We start from the raw sequence: 21,984 nt of genomic DNA on the forward strand, positions 1-21,984 counted from the left end.
AGAACTGAGGAAAGTTTTAACCGCGTGGACTGGGCCTCAGATTCGCACAGCTGGTGGGCACCTAATTACCCCTGTTGGCCGGTGTACGGGGAGAGTTACAATCGACGGATTTGTTTACGTTTGTGACTTTGTTGTCCTGCCTCACTGTTCGCGCGATGTCATTCTCGGCCTGGACTTTTTACAAGCTAACGGCGCCGTTATCAATTTACAAGAGCCGCGCGTGACGTTTTCGCCGACGCAAGCAATTGAAATAGCCGACCCAGACGACTCCAGGATACCCGCCCTGCGTATTGCTGCTGACGACGTGACGGTGCCTCCGCGGTGCAGCATGATGGTCCCCGTGCAAAGTGACTCGCCCGGTGATCGAGACGTTATGGCAGAGAGAAACGTCAGCCTTCTATTCGAGAAAGGAATCTGCGCTGCAAGAGGGCTTGTTCGCTTACGGGATCGCTCTGCGACACTCTTGATCACCAACTTCGGAACAGAGTTCCAGCCTATTGCGAAAGGAACGGCCGTCGCATACGTTACCGACTTCGTTGAGCCCGCAGAAATATGTGCTCTGGAGCTACCGTCGCCGGACGGACGCGATGCAGCAGCCGTTCTGTCTACCGTGGACATTAATCCCGGCTTGTCGGTGGGTCAGAAGCAGCGCTTGTTAGAGCTCCTTCACGATTTCGCAGAGTGCTTCGCCACGACATCAAAGGTAGGGCGCACCTCGGTAGCCAAACACCGCATCATCGTCAACGAGGAGACTAGCCCCATATCCCAACACCGTACAGAGTGTCGCCGGTGGAACGGGAGGCTATACGATCCCAAGTGCAAGAAATGCTTGCAGACGACGTAGTCCAGCCGTCCACGAGCCCTTGGGCTTCGCCTGTGGTATTGGTGAAGAAAAAAGATAACACCTTGCGATTCTGCGTCGATTATCGGAAGTTGAATCGTGTCACGAAACGGGACGTTTGCCCCCTTCCACGTATCGACGACGCCTTGGATCGACTGCGTGACGCTAAATATTTTTCTTCACTCGACCTTAATAATGGCTACTGGCAGATCGAAGTGGACGAAAGGGACCGAGAGAAGACAGAGTTCGTGACACCTGACGGCCTTTATGAATTCAAAGTGCTACCCTTTGGACTCTGTTCTGCGCCAGCAACCTTCCAACGCATGATGGACACCGTTCTTTCTGGGCTGAAATGGCAGACATGCCTAGTGTACCTTGATGATGTTGTCATTTTTGCTCCTAGCTTCGAGGAACACCTCAACCGGCTGCGAATGGTGTTACAGGCGCTCCGTTCGGCACAGTTGACGATAAAGCCACAAAAGTGTCACTTTGGTTTCGAAGAGCTCAGTTTTCTTGGTCACGTGATAAGCGCTGACGGAGTCCGTCCTGACCCGGAGAAGACTGCCGCTGTGGCACAGTTCCCGCGCCCAAAAGACAAAAAGTCCGTTCGTAGGTTTCTGGGCCTCTGTGCCTATTACAGACGTTTCGTTGAAAACTTTTCCACAATTTCCGAGCCCCTTACAATGCTTACTAGAGACAATGTATCTTTTGTGTGGCATGATGATCAGGAATCTGCCTTCAACGAGCTACGCAGCCGCCTACAAACTGTCCCTATACTCGCCCATTTTGATGAACGAGCTGCCACTGAAATTCATACTGACGCCAGCAATGTTGGTCTCGGCGCTATTCTCGTTCAGTGGCAGGATGGCAACGAGAAAATCATAGCGTAGGCCAGCCGCTCCCTCTCGAAAGCAGAGGCAAACTACCCTACCACAGAGAAGGAATGCCTTGCGGTAGTGTGGGCGATTAGCAAGTTCCGACCATATCTCTATGGTCGCCCGTTTCGAGCTGTCAGTGACCATCATTCGTTATGCTGGCTAGCCAATCTCAAAGACCCTTAGGGACGGCTTGCGAGATGGAGCCTTCGCCTCCAGGAATACGACATCACGGTAGTGTACAAGTACGGCCGTAAGCACAATGACGCCGATTGTTTGTCACGTGCACCTGCCGACGTTGCACCGGCCGAAACGGAGGACGACTTCCCGTTTTTTGCTCTCGTCACGTCGTCCGATATGGCCCGGCGTCAACGGGCTGACTCAGAGTTGCGTCCGCTCATCGAGCATCTGGAGGGCCTTAACGTCGCTGTTCCGCGGCTTTTCGTTCGAGGTTTGGGTTCCTACAGTCTCCGAGATGGCGTCCTTTACAAGAGGAACTTCGCCCATAACACGGAAACCTTTCTTCTGGTTGTGCCATCCGAACTCCGTCCAGAAATCTTGCACGCCTGTCACGACGAGCCATCGGCTGGCCATTTGGGTGTTACGCGGACGTATGCCCGCATTCGTGCGAAGTATTACTGGCCAAAGTTGCTCTCATCAGTCCAGCAATATGTGAGGACCTGCCGTGACTGCCAGCGACGAAAGACACCACCAGTTAAACCCGCAGGGCTTCTCCAGCCCATCTCACCGCCTACAACACCTTTCCAACAAGTGGGCATGGACTTGCTGGGCCCATTCCCATTGTCTTCCTCTGGGAACAAATGGATTGTTGTGGCGACGGACTACTTAACGCGGTACGCCGAGACACAGGCGCTCCCCCACGCTAGTGCTGCAGAAGTGGCTCAGTTTTTTATGACATCAATCGTCTTGCGTCACGGTGCGCCATCAGTCGTCATCACGGACCGTGGAACCGCCTTTACGGCGGCATTAATGCAATCTCTCTTCGAACTCACCCACACCAGTCACCGGAAGACAACAGCCTATCATCCCCAAACAAACGGCTTGACTGAACGCCTCAACCGGACGCTTGCAGATATGCTTGCTATGCATGTCGACGTTGAGCATCGTACGGTCCTGTCTTCGTTACAATATAATGGTCGCTTCCTAGCGCTCGTTTCGTGTTGGACCAGCGGGCGTCGGGAATGCTTTCGGATAGTGTGAGATCCGGTGAGGTATCTATGCTAACGCTATTTCCGACCCGCTTGTTTTCTTGGGGATCGTTAAGAATTGTGAGGCCCAGGTTTCGGATCGTTTGCCACAGCTTGGTGGCCTTGAGGTTGTCTTTGCTATAACGCAAGCTGAATGTTGGGCGTTAAAGTCGCCTACCACCAGGAGTTGTGTCCTGGCGGACAAGCTCGTGGCTTTAAGCGGTAGGTGAGGAATTCCTGACCCTCTGTCTTTCCGGAAACTGTATAAGTTCAGAATAAAGAGATTTGCGTCTCCCTTTTCGCTCAGCACAATTTCTAGTTACGTGTATTGTTCGTTAGAACTGTCTATAGTGTGTTGTATCGCCGTAATGTTGCGTTGCACAAAAGTAGCGGTGAACGGTGTCCTCGCCGTCGTCACTGCGTTGGAGGGGGGAATGAAATGAATGCTTTATAGCCTGGTAATTCCGCCGGGCCGCTATCTTCTTGAAGGGCTATCATGTCCGGTTGTCTACCTAGGTTTTAAGCGTGAAATTACAGGTTTCCCCGTTTGTTACGGAACCCCCTGCAGTCCCATTGTCATACCTCAATTTCTTGGCGAGGGGCCGTGGTGGGATATGGAGGGATGATTACGGGCAATGTCGCGACTGGTGGCATTACGTTGCGGCTTGGCTTCAAGGCCGCGAGGCGCTCCACTATTTGATGGAAAAAGGTAGCGATGTTTGTACCCAGCTGGGTTACCTCCCTCGTAAGGTTAACTTTTTCCTCGAGACCGCTAAATTTGTTCTCGAGGACGTTCATTTCGGCTCTTATCTTGTCTGTAGCCTTAGGTTTGATCGTCGGTTGCGGGTTGTCTCTTGGGACGCTTCCGCAGCGCGTTTCGATCCGGAGCCCTCGTCGGAAGGAGCCGGCCTTTTGAGGTTAATGCTGTTATCCGTCTCCATCGCATTACTGGTAGAGGGTATACCGCTTAGCGCGGGAGAGGGGGTCGTGCGAAATACGTGGGGCATTGCTGTTGCGGTGGATTGTAGCAATTTAAACAGCCTTTTCATATCGGCCATCTCCCTTTGATTTTGAGCAATGGATTCGTCTCTGGGCTGTATTTTAGATAGGAGCTTTTTCTTACGAGCCGTATAGTTTTGGGAGGCCGTATCCGGCTAGCTCACCTGCTTCTTCGAGCAGCTTCCACTCCTGCTCCTGCTCGCACTCCTCCGTCTGTCCTTGCTTCCATATACGAAGGGTATTTATAAAGCGTTGCTGGTTTGTTATCTACACAATCCTATCTGGACTGTAAAAATGGAAAAATAAACCTACTGTACAGTTTCGTTCTCAACGGAGTCCGCCACCGTCCTTCGGAGCCGGGACCTGCGGTGCTGAAGGTGTCAGATAACCCAAGGGCCCCTCCGTCTCCAACACAGGTTGCACCGGTGGGATTGAAGCGCAATCCACATTCTGGTGGCAGCGGCGGAATTGAAGCGCAAACCCCAACACAGGGTTAAACGCTTTATTCAAAAGAATTTAGAGACAGAAACGACTTAGTGTACACCGCCTCATCCCTGTATCACAAGAAGGGATCGGTAGCAGCGGCGGTAGATAATTTACAGCGTCAGCTAGTAACCACCTCCGTCGCCTCAGAAAATCCATTAACAGCTGAGTCGGGCGCAATAGCTCTAGCAATCGTAAACTGGAGGGCCAATAAAAGCCTGATGATTGTTACGGACTCGCAGGAAGCCTTCAGGGACTACACGATTGGCCGGATCGACATTAACGCCCTCAGAATTCTGACGAAAGCATCTAATCCAAATTTCACATCGGTATACCTTCATTGGATGCCGGGGCATGAAGGATTATTCGAATACGACGAAGAAAGTATGCTATCTTGAGCTTACGCCAACCGTGCGACACCTATGCTGCCCTTAACACCGGGTGGTGTCCTTCGCTGATCGCCTAGAACATTATGGTACGCTTAAGTGCTGTTATGCTCCTCTACACAAGGACCTAAACAAAAAGCAATCCCAGGACTGGCGAAAAATCCAAATGGGGATTTATCCAAACCAGCTCTTTATAACCGCGTGCATCCGAATAGCTATCGGGAGGATTGTCGCTGATGCGAAGAATCGCATCCCTCGCTAGACCACGTTACGTGGGAGTGTAAAAGCAGGCCGGATCTAAGAAAACGCGCATGCATTTCTCGAGAGAACTGGGAGTCCCTTCTAGCCCGTTCTGACCTCAACGAATAGCTGCAATTGATCGAAGCGGTCGAGAAGGATCTATGCAAGAGACAGTGTAGTCCTGGACTAAGGACCAAACCTTGCTCTCCCATGAATATTTGTGTGATTTACAGTAAATATCTTTCAGTTCAGTTGACACAGTTCTTTACTGTAATTTTATTGCTGCCTTTATGGAGCGCTACGGTGGCTGCGCAGCCTTTATACAGGGTGTTTGAGCCAACATAAGCCAGGATTTAAAAATATCCTGCGGCACTCAAAGACGACGTCATCAAATGCATGTTACTGGCTACTGTATGGAGCAAGTGGCGCTATTTTTGTATTGTGTTTAATTGCATAATAAGTCGAGATTAATTAACCAACTCCGCAAGAAACGAAGATAGGCGAAAATTTTCAATGAGAAAGTTGTAGGACGATGCACGAAACATCCGATTGAACAGTTTCTAACTTTTCATCTATTACATACTAGCTTTTTTTGGCTCACTGCAGATGCCGGCGAAATACCAAATAAAATACCACGCGAGTTACCCGTTTGCGCTCCGTGATTGCAGTCCTCTCAAACGTTCCGAAAAATTAAGTTAGACGAAAAATCAAATTAGGCCGGTGCCTTAGAAGGCGACAGGGCAGCGGCGCAGCAGCTGGCTGTGCGATTTACGCCAGCAGTATGCTTACCGATAGCTCCCCTCGCGGCGGTTCATGTTAGGCGTAAGCGGGCAAAGCCCTTATCGCTCGAGCTCGAGAAAATTGCACAGCCAGCGCCTACGTAGCAGTCCAGTCACTTCTCAAGCGACAGCACACCCGGTTAAATGAGCTGTTCGTTTGTAGGCGGAACGCTTGAGAGCAATGCAATCGCGGAGCGCAAGTGGACATGTCACGCGGTGTTTTTTTTTTGTATTTCGCAGGCATCTGTAGTGAGCGAAAAAAGAACTAATACGTAATAGATGGAAAGTTAGGAACTGTTCATTCGGACGTTTTGCGGACAGTTCCACAATTTCTCATAGGAACTTTCCGTCTTTTGTTGCTTACGAAATTAGTTAATCTCGACTAATTATGCAATTAAGCACAATGAAAAAATAGTGAGGCTTGCTCCTTACAGTAGCTGAAGCAACATGCATTTGGTCGCGCAGCCTTAGAGTGCCGCGGCATATTTTCAAACCCTGGTTAAAGTTAGCTGGGTGTAGACATGTTCTAGCATTTTTATATGAGGCTCGTTTACCCACTGATTCCGTAATGAGGCTGCTGAGGTTTCGACTCAGTCAAATGCTTTCTCGTAATCTATGAAGGCTATATACAGTCGAGCCAGCTTATAAAGGCCGCAGATATAACGAACGCTTGCTTATTACGAATGAGTGTGTAATTACGGTTAAAACATGTATTAGGGCTATAGCACTGCGTCTCAAATACACGAACAATCATGGACGCACTGTTCGGTTATAACGAACGAGAAAGCGTCGGAAAGTCGCCCCTGCAGTCAAAAAAGCGAAGCTTCCCGCCAGCGCAGTGACCGAAGAGTGGCTTCCAGCTCCTGTGATACTCCCCCGAAAGAAAGTGTTGATCTTCCCAAAATACAATACTAAGTATTTCACTGAAATGCAGCTAACCTTCCGCCAAGCGCAGGCCGATAAGCTACAACTTCAATCGCTGCGTACGTGTGCGCAAGCTGCAGGTAAAGTGCCGAAAGTGGAAGCCTGAGCCCGTTTCACATGCTGCGAATTTCACCGCCCGACTCTATTGCCGGAGAGGGCCGCAGACGGCTTGCGAACGATTTCCGTCGGGTTGGAATTCATTCGCAGGCCGAGCGAATTCGCAGTGTCGGGTGGTGAAATTCGCAGCTTGTGAAACGGGCCTATGCGTGGTAAGCGCGAGACAGGGGCAGCTTTGAGAGCGAAACTACTGCACATTGTCAGGTTCAACAATAACAATAATTAATAATAATAATAATTGGTTTTGGGGGAAAGGAAATGGCGCAGTATCTGTCTCCTATATCGTTGGACACCTGAACCGCGCCGTAAGGGAAGGGATAAAGGAGGGAGTGAAAGAAAGGAAGAAGAGGTGCCGTGGTGGAGGGCTCCGGAATAATTTCGACCACCTGGGGATCTTTAACGTGCACTGACATCGCACAGCGCACGGGCGCCTTAGCGTTTTTCCTCCATAAAAACGCAGCCGCCGCGGTCGGGTTCGAACCCGGGAACTCCGGATCAGTAGTCGAGCGCCCTAACCACTGAGCCACCGCGGCGGGGCCATAACAATAATTTGAAAAGTTGAAACACCGTGCCACGATGACTGGCCTTGCTGGCCCAGCCCACTTACGTGGCGTGCGTCGCCTGCCCCATCGGATCTCTATCAGCGCTACTGCCGCGTGCAGGCAGCGCGCATACGGCAGATGTAGTATATATCGCGCGCCGTATGCCTTGCAACGGGCCACCGTCTGCGCAGCGCCCTGGTGACCGAGCTCACGAGGCAGCGATGCAAAAAGGCGAGGGTTTTGCCATTCCAGTGACGCGTATGCAGTCGCCCCTGAGCCCTCCCACATCCTACTCCTCTACAGCGAAGTAAATCGTTCATTGAAGAGATAACCGGGCGCGCCGATGAGCGCTCTTGGCGTGTTCAAAAGGATTTCACTTGTCATGATAGCCTGCAACTAGGTTGCAGTCTTTGTGAGCGCTCATTTCCTCATAACGAAAAAATAAGGCAAAAGAAAGGCAGCAGATGTTTTGCATGGTTAGGAATCAGACGTCTCGCCAGCAAAGATCCGAGTTCAAATTTGAACACAGACAGACAGACAGAACAACTTTATTGAGCAAGTGAGTTTTAGACCCAGCTGGGTCCCTGGGCCACTGCGCGGTCCCGCACTGCATCAAGTAGGTCATGCCGGGACATGACGTCGGCAGCCCGAGTCACCGCAGCAAGCAGCGATGTCGGTTCTACAGACATGAGCAGGACCTCCCAGCTCGAGATGGCGTGCTGTCCCCAAGGGGGAGGGTCAGCAGGGCAGCCGAAAAGGATATGGGAGAGTGTGGCGAGGGGGTCACCGCATAGGGAGCATGCAGGGGATGTGCCGCAATAGTGGGATAAAAGCTGAGGGGATGACAAGAGAGCGGGTCTGGAGGCGTCTGAAGAGGATCTGTTGGGAGTGCGTAAGAGAGGGGTGGGGAGGAGGGTAAGCCCAACGGTCCAAACGGGGTATTTGCGTGAGCTCCGCAAAGGTGTGCGCCCGCTCCCTCGAGAATCCTGGATCGAGACTGTCCTGAGCCCGGCAAATCAAACCTCGGGCCAATTTATCGGCAGCCTCGTTTCCTGGGTTCCCAGAGTGAGCCGGCACCCACTGAAGCTCTACCCTGCGCGGTAAATTTTGGGTAGGGGCGTTCAACAATTGCCAGGCAGGGGCGTGAATCCTGCCCCTGGAAAAGTTGTACGGAGCCGTTTTTGAGTCGCTAAAGATGTATTGGGCGTCAGAATGTGCAAGGGCTAGGGCGATGGCGGTCTCCTCTGCCTCCTCAGGCATAGAGCCCGAGGGAAGACGGTGAGTTAGGGGGAGAAGTAGGGTTGGATTGTAGGCAACTGCTACCGCTTCATGCGCTGTACATGCGGCGTCTACCCAAACGACATCGTGGGCTTGCCCATACTTATGGAGGGCATTAGCGTGAGCTACGCGGCGAGGGATGTGATAGTTGTGTACACAGCGCCGTATAGGGTTAACAAAGCGCGCCTTTCATTTTCTTTGCTTGTTGAAAAAAAGTAGTCTTCAGCAATTCCCATGTGTTGAATACAGCATTAGCGGCGAGCGCTGCAAACATCGTGCGCCTCCCTTCATTCTCATACTTTGCGGCGAAGCATCTATAGTTCCCGATACAGCATTGCCAATGAGGAACTTGTGCTGAACACACTGCATAGCGAGAAGAGCAAGCAGTTTTGAGTAGAAGTCTTAGGACTTCTCCTCGCCACCTTCCGGCGCTTATTGGCGTGAGCCTCCGCGCTCTGTCGAAGGTGCACGTGCCGTGCGTCAGCTATATGGGCTACGCCGAGAGAAGCTAGGCAAAGAAAGCTGTCAGCCAAACGCGGGTATCTAATCGCGCAGAATGTGTCCTCGCGTTTGCAGCGGGCGAAGCTGCTGACAAAAGCAGTTTTGAGTCACCGAATGGAACAATTGCACTGTCACCTTGGCAGCGCAGGTTCCCCATACCAATCCTTTGCTTTATTTTTTTGCTCGGAGGTAAAGCCAGCATTTGTCTGCGACTGATAAGAGTAAAAAAACCCCAGTTGACCACGCCAAGCAAGCTCACGTGCGCCGCACCAAAGCATTATCCTTTCAAGGGGGAGGGGAAGCTAAGGGGTGACGCGCGTCTCTGGAATGGCCAAACCCTCGCTCTTTTTTTTCTCGCGCACGTCACATGCCACGCTGTGAGCTTGCCCTCCAGCGCTCTGAGGCAAGCTCCGGAGCGTTGCGAGTCATACTGTGCGCGATAGTATGTTCTGCGCGTGCATACGCTATTTTCGTCGCTGCATCCTCCCAACTTTTTCAAGGAACGAAGACGAGGATGCCGACGTATACTACCAGTTACCGTAAACATTCGAAAGAGTCCCGGGCAGGAGCGCATGACTGTGCTGGAGAGCTTTAAAGGCGGCCCGACAGGGTCTGAATGGAAGAAACAGTCGTGTATAACAAAGTGTTGAGATAAATAAAAGACGATTTTGTCTGAATGCATTTTTTTACTGTAATAGGGCGGCTCCGCTTACTACGAACGCAGTCCACATGAGTCAGGTTCGTTATAAGCGGGCTCGGCTTATCGTGGTTGGTTATATTGCCTGCATTTCTCTATCACCTCATAGTGTAAATATGGTCTATTGCCGAGTAGCCATCACAGAAACCTGACTAGTCATTTAGTTGATCGAAGCCTAGGGTTCTCCCGATTCTATTAGCTACAACGTTTGTCCGTAATGTTTCCAGGCTGATTTATTTTCTTCTCTAGAAATGATTCCTAAAATCAAATGTTGGTGCGCATGTGTGGCGCCATCTTTTCGGGATAACCTGTGCTATTTATGTTAACTGCTGCGGCAACCGCTAGATGGCACTACATGTAAAAAGATATGTCACTAACCGTTTGCGCATACATGTAAAAAGATATGTCACTAACCGTTTGCGCATACTACAGCGAGTGTATTTGGAGAGATGGACGTCCACCTCTAACAGCGTGCAAGCCTAAAAGTCTGTGTGAAGCTTGGCAAGACAGCCACACAGACGTGTGAGCTCCTTCGCGACGCTTACGGCGAGACAGACGTTTTTAGCATACCGGAGACGTATACCGGTTTACCGGACCCCTCTCGCGCATGCGCAGAGGCATGTTGGGGTGAGGGGGACCACTGCGCATGCGCAGCCGGCAAACCGGTATACGGCTCCGGTATGCTAAAAACGTCTATTAGAGAGTTATAGCATATCGTTACCGTGTTTACGTTACCGTTTACCGGGCCTGGCAAGCGACATCTGCGCATGCGCCGCCACTTACCGGTCCGCAAACACTTTACGGAATCCATATATAATTATATTATTGCGGAGGGTTAGCGTTCGCTTGTAAACAAACATGGCGGCGCCCTGCACGGCCGCTTCGGACCAAATACAGCACCGCCGCCGCGTTCTTCGGCGCCACTTCTCGCTATACATGAAGGCATTCGCTTTTAATTTGCAAACTCTCTCATACGTTGAGGTTTGAGTAACAACTAGGCCATGTTTTTGAGAATATTTGCCGATTTTTGAGCAGTTAAGCCTGACTATATGTCGTGTACATAGCCAAATAGCAACTACACTGCAGCTCTTCAGTTTCGTGCCCGATTTAACATTTTTCTATATTTTCATGATTTTTTCCTCGAAAAAAAGACTGCTAATTCTCTTGGTATATTCATCAGTAATTTCAGTAATTTCTCCGGCCCGGTGTTGGCGGGCTTTAACTTACTGCCACTAGATGGCGCCACAGTGTTTTCAGCAAAGCACGTGGTACATACTTTATCGGAGGATAGACCGGTTACAGCAATAGCTTCACTAGAGCAAGGAGAGTGGGAAAGGGCCGAGAAGAAGGTTCCTAGTGGCACATCAACAGGACCAGATGGTATCCCGATTATGTTGATAAAGAAGTTAGGACCAAAATCCAAGCAAACATTAATACAGGTAGTGAACAAAATGATAGTGGATGAGAAAGTCCCCGATGAATGGCGATTCAGTAGAATGAACATGATATATAAGGGAAAGGGGGACAAAGCAGACGTAAATAACTATCGCCCCATAACAGTGACATCTGTGGTTTACAGGGTGGTGATGCAAATTATAAAGGATAGACTGCAGGCTTGGGTGGAGAACGAGGGGGTGTTAGGGGAACTACAGAATGGGTTCCGGAAACAAAGGAGGTTGGAGGACAATCTATTTTCATTGACACAGTGTATAGAAATTGCGGAAAAGGAACATAGGCCCTTATTGCTAGCATTTCTGGATATTAGGGGAGCCTATGACGTTACTCAGGTGCATTTGTGGGACATATTGGGCACATTGGATGTGGAAAATGGAGTAATTAATCTTTTAAAAGATATATATAGAGGTAACAGAGTGCTCATAAAATGGGAAAAAATGTATCAGGGCCTGTAGAGATACAGCGGGGGCTTAGACAAGGATGTCCTCTGTCCCCTTTGTTGTTCATGTTGTACCTGCAAGGTTTGGAGGCCAAGCTAGAGGGGAGCGGACTAGGCTTCAACCTATCTTTTTTCAAGCAAGGGGAATTGATTAAACAGACATTACTGGGACTAATATATGCGGACGATATAGTGATAATGGCTGACAACAAGGAAGACCTGCAGAAGTTAGACATATGCAGTACAGAGGGAGATAGATTAGGCTTCAAGTATAGTAAGGAAAAATCTGCAGTCATGATATTTAATGAAGACGGCGGCGAGCATAGAATACAGGAGTTCGTGCTAAATGTAGTGAATGAGTACAAGTATCTTGGGGTGTGGATAAATAACAGTGTTGAGTATCTGACAGAGCATGAAAAATAAGTAATGAATAAAGCTAGTAGGAATGCAGCTGTCATGAAAAATAGGGCACTGTGGAATTACAATAGGTATGAGGTGGTAAGAGGGATCTGGAAAGGGGTGATGGTCCCTAGCCTGACCTTAGGGAATGCGGTCCTGTGTATGAGGCCAGATGTTCAAGCAAGGCTGGAAATTAGGCAACGGGGAGTAGGGAGGTTAGCTTTGGGAGCACATGGCAATACACCAAATCAGGGGGTACAGGGTGATATGGGATGGGCGTCTTTCGAGAGCAGAGAGGCTAGCAGTAAGATAGCATTTGAGGGACGATTGAGAAGGATGGAGGAAAAGTGGTGGGCTAGGAAAGTTTTCAGATACCTGTATATAAAGAATGTTGACACGAAATGGAGAAAGCGAACTAGAAAATTGACAAGCAAATATCTGGACAGCAGTAAGGGGGCAAATCAGCAATTATCGGTTAAGAAAAAGGTTAAAGGAACAGAGAGAGCTTTGTGGAAAACAGGGATGCTGGCGAAATCGGCACTAGAAACATACCGGACCTTTAAACAGGAAATTGTCAAAGAAAATATCTATGATAATTGTAGGGGAAGTTCTTTGTTGTTTGAGGCCAGGACTGGAGTTTTGCGGACTAAGACGTATAGAGTCAGGTACCAGGAGATAGACACTTTGTGCATTGCGTGCGGAGAGGAGGAGGAAACAGCTGAACACTTGATACTTTTCTGTAAAGGGCTTCACCCTACAGTGGAAGGCAGCGGGGCTGACTTACCCAAGGCATTGGGGTTTAGGGATAGTGAAGGGAAAGTGGATTTTAAGAGGTTAGAAGTAACCAAGCGAAGGTTATCTGATTGATGGCTAAAAGCAAGACAGGAGTAAAATTTCACAAGACATGGCTAGGTGGCTTGAGCCACCGCCCGATGTAAAGGGTTCAGCCGTATCCATCCATCCATCCAAACACATAAAGCGACGTTGCGGCACGGCAAACAGGTGTCGTAGTTGTGCTTTTGTTTTACAGCGCCCGCAACGCAACGTGCGCTGTGTATGCAAGCTTACTGAGGTCTACGTAGTGATATTGTCTGTTGGTCAGGGTAGGCAAATGTCTTTTTAAGCATCATTGTTGTGCATCATTACTAGCTGAAATTTTCAGTTCAGTATATACAATAGTGCCTGCCGTAGATAGCTTCACGGGCACATTTGAAAAGCCGCTGAGTCGGCTGTTAGCTGAAGTGTAGTCGGTACGTCTTTATATGCAGAGAAAAAGATTATGAAAGTGCAGCATTTCACTTCGTAGAAATGATTGCAATGCATCCGTTTTTTTAATCATTAGAAGCTGGGCATCTGCCATCATCATCACTCGTCTTGGCCCTACGGTAACGCGCTACGGAAGAGACGGTACGCTAAAACGTCTTCTGGCATGCGCCGCGCTAACCGGAAAATCCGGCGTCCGGTAACACGGTAACGTAAACACGGTAACGATATGCTATAACTCTCTATTATCGCGTGCGTGAGTTTTCGAGTAGCACAAGAGATTCATTTCGGGGAGAACGTCGGTGGAAGATGATATAAGGCAGGGGAGCCCTTCAACCTCACAGAAAGAAAACATGGCTCGGATTCAAAGAAATCGTACAGCAAGACCGCACCATTATAGTCCGCACGCCATCAAATGCTCTCGACATTAGTAATACACCATATGCCACCAAATTTTGCATGAGAACTTCGGGAAACGAAAGCTGAATGCCAGACTTGTGCCGCACTCCCTCACACAGAACCAGGACACGCGGGCATCAGTCAGCGCTGATTTGCTCTCCGAGGCAGAGAATGCTGCATTCGTGGACAGCATCATTGCTGGCGAAACACGGCGTTTTGAATACGATCCTTAAAGAGGCAGAGCACCGAATGGCGGTCTACAAGCTCTCCGGCGTCAAGAAAGGTGCGGCGACAAAATATGAAAACAAAGACGATGCTGAGTTTTTTTTTTTTTTCGATGCCAGTGGTGTCATACACCACGAGTTTCTCACAAGGCCAGACGGTGAATCGGATTTTTATCCGCATGCTCCAACAGACGCGTAATGCACTGCGACGCCGTCGCCCTGACTTATGGGCATGTGGACAATGCAGCCGTACCCACGATACTGCAAGGCCGCACACTGCTCTCAGCGTTACAAAATTACTCGCCAAGCACAGCATTACTGTACTTCCCCATCCGGCATATACGCCTGACCTCTCCCGATGCGATTTTTTTCCTGTTTCCTCATGTGAAGATAGCCCTAAAAGGTCACTGGATGGGGAGCGTGGAGGCCATTCAAGACGCCACGACAAAGGAGCTGACAGCTCTGCCGAAAGAAGCGTTTTCCAACTATTTCCAAGACCTCAAGAGGCGTTGGAAGCTGCGTATAGACTGCAAGGGAGACTATTTCGAAGGGATGCTGCACAAATGATGTGTTAAACGCATTTTTATTAATGGACTCAGTCTCGGAACTTTACGGACAAAGGTTGTATTACCTTAGCAAATAAATACCTTGTAAGTGACAGACAGCAAGTTGATCGGTCTAATTTTTTCGAGTAATCGACATCCGCTTTCTTATGAATTGGGACGATGTTTGCATCATCATGGGGTGCGCACAAATACAAGTCTAAACTAACCTGGATAACAGAGGAGCATCCATGTGTTACAGGTGAAGCTAATAGCACCGAAGAACACATGGGTGTCTGTTGGGAGCTCATCCATGTGTTACAGGCGTAGCTGATAGCCCCAAACACACGGGCGTCTGTTGGAGCTCCGTTGAGAAAAGCCCAACGAACAAATCGCTACCACATAAAGGAGTTAACTACTACATCCCACGCGTTGCACAGATTAGAATGCAAGCTTTTAGTGCCCAAGCACAAATCCGATGGGTACCAACCCCGAGCACAATCATCCGTTGCTCGCACGTGGCCTAACACAAGCGCTCTGTCCCACGGCACTGCCTGCTCATTGCTGTTTTCTGCGTAGCAGAAATCAATGCTTTCGCACCAATTCAAATGTAGTAAACATAGTGTAGTTTTTTTTTACTGCGCCATCAGTTCAAGGTATTTTTCCCGGTTCTGCGGCGTCAGCGCAAAATGATGTAGTGCGAGGAGGAAACGCAGGAAAAGGGGAATGGCGCTGCCTTCTACGAGTAGCGGTGCACACCAGTGCTTTACACGTTCGCTGTGGCACGGTCATAGTGGTCTCGCGAAGTCGCTCCATGACTCACAATGGGATCTTATAAAGTAAAACAAAACCAGAGCCCAGTCAGAGCGCTAGAAATAGGAAAAAGTAGCACCGAGACATATTCACCACCCCTTTTATCACTTGGTGGAAAGGACAGGGTGGTCGCCCTGTTCCTTCAATCCCCACATAAAATGTCATCCCTTTCTTCTTTCTCACTGATCGCTCATTTTAAGGCATCATGTATACATACTCCTGATTTTTGAACAGCCACCGGCCCTTTCTTTTTCTCGATTCTACCAGGAAGAGGCCCGTGAACATCCATACAGCCACTGGTGAGCCAAACAACCGCATCTTTGACGTCCTGTTAAAATTGGTCTAAAACTCACCCAGGGCACCGACGATGAAACCAGCCCCCATTCAGCCAGAATAACTATTTTGTAGTGAGATTAAGACCTCGGAAGGAAGGTCACCTGTTTGGCTAAAGCCTGTTGTTTATCCAGCGCCACCGAGTTTCGCCAAGTGCTTCAGAAGCGCTGCAGATGCTTCCAGAAGTTACGCTTACATGAATGTGACAGCAGTGTATCCTATCAATTTTCTGACATGTCGCACTCATGTAAACGGAGACAAAAGTGCCCGGAGAGCACATCTCGCCAATTGGCCAGACGGGAAGTATATAAGTCAATTACACGTAGCCAAATGGATTATGGGGAAGTGGACCTGCTTGCCACTTGCGCTAGCCGCAGTGCCCCAGCTGCTGGATAGCAGAAGCAGACGTGCACAAGGTTGCTGTCTAGAAAATAGGTAACAGTAAAGTACTGCCAGCCTAGAGCAGGAAGCATTTTAAATAAAATTCACTTCGCTTTAGGATTGACGTCCAGTACAGTAGAACCCAGATGTTATGTTCCCAAAAGCTGCGTTTTCCTGGCTGTGTTCTTGTGGGCCAGTCTACGGTAGCTTCCACAGATTTCCATGCAATACAAACTCGGGTGTTACATCGAGCATTTCTGCATGCATGAATGACACCCAACACTGTGCAACAAGTGCCAGAAGCAATTTAAAATTTGACATAGCTTGACTACACAAGCATCAACCGCAGCGAGCACTAGAGGGTGCACGTTCCTCAAAGCATGGTTACTGTGTGCACGCAAGCACGTTGACCATAGCGGGACCTTGCAATGGACATAAAAGTTTGACCACGCTCCACTGTGTTGGCCGGCTTCCAATGCGCCCCGACTACATCGATGAACCAAGCGCTCACAGGTGGCGTGAATTTTGTTGCGTGAAGTTCCATAGCAACAGCTAAGTAAGCAGGCGCAAAACCGAAATCGCGAAAACATCGCTCGCGGCATCAGCAGCGCTGCAAGAGGTGCCGGCTGTTGTGTGGGCTGCCTCTGGGCTTTTGTTCCTGTCGCCTAGTTTTTTCTAGCCCACTCTGGTTTAAAAGACTGAGTTTCTGGATTCAAATCCTTGAAAAATGGGCACAATGCGCCCACAGCGAGAACAGCTCAAGATCATACGCGCACCGCAGCTGCGCCCACTCCCTGCTTGCTCCCTCCCGGCCACTGCGCCCTTGAGTCGGACAGCTGCTACGATGGATGCATACAGCCATCGAAGGACTTTTTGTGCACGCAGAAGGATCGCGAGTGCTGCTCGACAGTGACAATCACAGGAGCCATAATGGTTTGCAAACTCGAGTAGTATGTTGAACTAGCAGGAAATTAAAGAAATAAAAACGACAAACAGCATACTTTTTCAAACGCAGAGATTACAGTTAACTTCCACCAAATTCCCTCATGCTATTGTTTTTTAATACGTTTGGCTACGTTTTCTGGCTCGTAGACTTTTTCCTTCTTTTCCGCAGCACCGTAAAAAATATGACAAGGGTTTCTACTTCTATTCTGTCAACTTTACAAGTGGCAGGCAACTGTCTCGCGATGCACGGAATACTACTCATCAAATGAAGGCAATGTTCGTTCCCGAGATGAAGCACATAGGCAACCACACTCGCTAAAAAGCCTCAAAATTTAGAAATGGGCTCACTGGAAATCGCAGTTCATCCTAAACATTTTTGGGGGCCCAAAACTCGCAGCGCCAATTTCTTCAGGTAATTAGAGCCGTTAGCGCGCTGCTGGACCGATACATTGTAGAATGTGGATGTGGCCTCCCAAACTCCCTATGCAAGTCACCATGCATATTAAGTGCCAATGCTCATCTCAAGATATGTTCAACATATTTTTGACGGCCTCACAATTATCCATTCTCATTTTATCACAGCATTCGTGCAGCGGCGCGGTAATGTGCAGAAAATGACAGCACACAATTCTAACCAAATCCAGGCCTAAAACCAAGCGCAGCAATTTGGGCTACACATTCTTCGTTAACTCTTTGATGCTCCGCGTAACGTCAAAAGGACGGCAGCGAGCTAAATTTAGGGTCATCTGTGCCGGCGAGCAGCGGCGAGGTTTGCCGATCGATGCGTTATATGAAAGGATATGCTCCGACGTGTCATGCAGATGTTTATGAACAGAAATTCTGGCACACGGCGGCGACGAAATTCCCCGCTTGTTCCCGTTTCACTAATCCCTTTCAATGCGTACAAATCAGTCAGCCTGTAAGCTTCTCTAGTGGTCAGACAGATTTGAACTTCTTTCCCTGAGGATATTTCCGAGGCAACAGATGCACTGCAACATGTCGCAAGATGCGCAACCCGCATCCAGGCGTCTAGCCCTCTGCGGCATGACATCTACAATTGTACACTAGACTTTTTCAGAAATTTTTTTTCCAAGCGTGCGGCGTTGGTTTTACAAAGCCAGTGGTGCTGGCTGCATTTCAAACTCTAACAGAATGGTAGGGCCATTTTGTGCCCACAAAAAATTTTCCGAAACAATAAAGATGGACGTCATGAAGTTCAATGGCACGCCTAGGAACTGCTGTCTGGTGCTATCATTTTTCTTTTCCGATGCAGTGGAATGTTTTATTAAAAGACACTGCATCATTGTTTCCATTGCAGAAATAGTTTTGGATGAAAAATTGTGCGTAAATGCGTTTGACAGAATGCTGCATTTCCATAAGGTTGGAAGTGTGCAGAGTACACAGTTTCCTCAAGTTTTTGAGCCATTCATGTTTTTTTAAATGGAAGATTCAAAGATACGCACAACAATTTCACTTTTTTTGCTCGACAATAGACCACAATGAGTGTTTGAAAGAGATGGGAAGGCCTGGCATTATCATCGCCAATTAAAATATTGATTTTGACGTGCTTTGGCACAGTTGGCCATTTTTAACAGAATTGCGGACCATATTTCATTTCACGCAGAATAGTGCGGTTTGAGTAGGAGTTAAAGGATTGCAGTCAGCACCATTTGTTGACTGCATCACTTCTCATTCTGTGTGGAGATGTCTTTTCTAAGTTAAGACACTATTTTTCATCCACTTGAACTGTCATTTGGCCTGCCCGAAACAAATATCTGAAATATGAGGTGCAAAGGCATTTTATTACTGTTGTAGTTGACACCATGCAAAAATGGAAAACATAAGTTGATGAAACAGAATGTGAAAGACCTTGCTAAATAATTTGTCAAGCTATCCAGGACACCATGAGTACATCTAAAGTCACCACAGTTCTATGAAACATGCCTTGTTAAGTTATGACTAAGACAGCCAGCCAAGCAGGCAAAAGGTACAGCAAGATACACTTTGCCTATTGTACCTTTAGGACTCCTATTGCACATCATGAAGCCGAGCGTAGACGTTCAAGAGCAAATGCTGGTACATTCATCGTGTCCTGGACAGATTCACAATAGTACATACTTACCAAGAGCGCTGTAGTGATGGAGCACAGCACATTAGTTTCCACTGGGAGCTCAGCGTCGTGTGTGAAAAGGCGAGTGATGAGGCGCAACACCACAAGACAATCTTTAAGTGAGTGTGCACACCGGAACCTATCTTCTCTAGAGCGGAGCCATTTCCCTCATGAACAAATATGCCATGATTCACTTCACATTTTTAGTCCAACAAGGATAAATGGCCATAACTGACTGCACTAAGTCCTTGAATGCACTGACAGGAAATGGAAACATTATAAAATGTACAAGCAGAGTGCATGTGGACCTCAATACAGTGAGCCATGTTAGCTACGCAGAGCAGATGTCATGTAATCCTGATCTCTGACTAAGCAGGTACCCCCAGCTGAAGGAAAACTGCATAAAGTTCATACATTCTATGTACAGGCATGCAATATTTACAGAAACAGACATTGTACACATTGCTTCTTAGAAGCTTCACTGCTACATGTTGGCTTCGAAGTTCCAACTGCTCAAAAGGAAAAGCAATTTGTACGCTAGCAATTTTCATATTGGCAAAGAAATACCTACTGCCATAGAGAGACAATAATTTGCTCTCAAATTCCTGAGCACTGCTGCTTAAAATAACTACAGAGCAAGCAGCATACGGCAAAAAAATGTATACTGCTATACTGCTGAATGATGCTTTGCTTTACGATAAGCAACGGCCTATTCATGTCTACCGTAAAAACCGGAATATAGGTCGAACTTTTTTTCAAAAAACCATGGTGAAAAGTCGACCCCCGTCTTATATACCGGTCATTGGCGGAAAAAAATACGGAAGTCTTGCTACAATGGGTGGCTGAAGTCAACAGCCTCCATCACCATCGCCATCAGCAGCAGTGCCGCCATTTTGCGTTTCAGTAGGTGCAAAGCGGAAGCTAACGGCAATTTACCGTCGCCTTCAAGAAAAACACGATTGAGTACGAGGAAGCTCACAGGAACCTGGCGGCACAGCGCGAATTTGGAGTATCCGAAAAGAGCATTCAGTACTGGCGGAGGCAGAGGCTGCGTATTACAACTTGCAGCAACCAGAAGAAAACATCATTTCGTGGGCAGACCGTAGTGTATCGAGAATAGGAAGGAAACGTTGCGCTGCGAGCAAGATCGCTGCCTGTGACTGCCGAATGCATCCGCGTGAAAGCGGCAGAGATCGCGCGTGCCTCTAGACTCACGAGGGCGCAATTCAAAGGCTCGCCATCCTGGCTGCGGCGATTCATGAAGAGGAGGGCTTTGCTCTACGACGCCGTACTTGCCTGTGCCAGAAACAAACACGCGGGCCGATTGGTGCGCGATATTGTTAAAAAATTTGCCGGGTGTACATACAAGCAGCATTTAAATGAAATTAAATACTGTCACCATTGTGCAACCTCTCGAGTCGCATTTGTTTCAAAGTAAGGATGTCTTTCGGTACCTTTCCCATTGAAAAAGATATTTTTAATTTTTAGAATTGGTTACTTAGGGGGTCGACCTATATTCCGGTCCGACCTATAGTCCGGTTTTTACGGTATTCACTTGGCACTGCCTGTGGCAAGATGGAAATCGCAGGAAAGTATTGTTGGCACAAGTAAACCCATAAAATAAAAACTGCGCACAAAAAAAAATAACTGAGGCAAACACAGGACAAGGTTTCCACAAATACTTCCTGGCAGTAACCACAGCACAAGCGATGCATCGGCAGATGCTACATAATGCCTGCTCAAATTTTGAATGCAAGTGGAGCAAGAAATTTCTAGAAAAAACTAGCAGTATCATGAATACCGGTCCACTTCTGGGTCAGACAGACTGAGTGGCGCTGCAAACACCCATTTGAAAAAGCCTCACCCGGACAGGTGCAAGATAATGCTGCTAGTTCGACATCACCGGAGCACTGGGCCCAGAGGCAGCCGAGTGGCACTGCAGTTTTGAAGTCAATAAAGCCTAAAGGAAACTGTTCGCTCTACACAGTCTGACAGCATGTGGGATGCTGTCAGTGTCAAGCTGTCACGACACTGCTGTCAAGGGCAAAACTGCACCAGGCAGTATGTCGCAATATAGATTCCATACAGCACAGCATCAGCCGTCGATACTGTGCACCATCTGGCTGTCCAAGCTTAACGAATGAATGTGCACACGACACAGTGTCCACTATGCAACAAGGCAAGATGCAGAAGGCAGACAAAGCTCGTTCAGTTCGGAGCAGGATGTCCAGACCCAGGTCTCAATGTGCTGTAAAATGAGGCAAGTTCATGACAGAGGAGGGGCACACAGAACCAGGCAAGCTGTAGCACACACATGCACACGCATACACCAGAGTGGGAAGACTGCATTATGTCCACTCCTCCTCAGACGGTGGGCTTCAGCGAGAAGGACAGTTTTGGGCGCACACGTCCCTTGTTCAGGATCACCTGCTGGTCCAAGCGCATCCTCTTTTCTTGCTCCTGCTCCAGCTGCCTTCGGGCCTCATCAATCAGCCGGCGCTCTTCAACCATAGCCAACCGCTCTTCTGCCTGCATGCACACAAAAACATGACAGAAGATAAAGTGTCGTTAAGCCAAATGCGAATAAGGAGCGCTAGCACATTGGTTTCGGTTTGAGGATCGGTTTTAAAGACCAAGCAGACTTCATAGATTGGTGAAAACGGACTAAAGCTCTATCTAAGGGCTTGACACAATAATGTTAATGAGTTAATGCCCACATATATGCAGAATTGGTCAGTCTATTTTACACTCATAGATTCCTGGGGGCCCCCATACCACTCCTAGCACGGTGATGCAGCGGTTAAGCGACGC

At 48.5% G+C, this 21,984-nt stretch overlaps 1 protein-coding gene across 1 annotated transcript in view; it reads right to left on the bottom strand.

Moving 5' to 3' along the window:
* Nucleotides 1-18,844: 18,844 nt before the first annotated feature.
* Nucleotides 18,845-21,984, bottom strand: part of LOC144124796 (uncharacterized) — a 34,318-nt gene continuing 31,178 nt past the window's right edge. The window contains exons 5-6 of the mRNA XM_077657671.1: nt 20,720-21,702; nt 18,845-19,892 (exon numbers count right to left, since the gene is read on the bottom strand). Coding sequence (XP_077513797.1) covers nt 21,538-21,702 — 165 coding nt within the window. The 3' untranslated portion in view covers nt 18,845-19,892; nt 20,720-21,537. The remainder of the gene's footprint in view (nt 19,893-20,719; nt 21,703-21,984) is intronic.

This window comes from Amblyomma americanum, chromosome 3 (genome assembly GCF_052857255.1).
Source record: "Amblyomma americanum isolate KBUSLIRL-KWMA chromosome 3, ASM5285725v1, whole genome shotgun sequence".
NCBI classification, from domain to species: domain Eukaryota; kingdom Metazoa; phylum Arthropoda; class Arachnida; order Ixodida; family Ixodidae; genus Amblyomma; species Amblyomma americanum.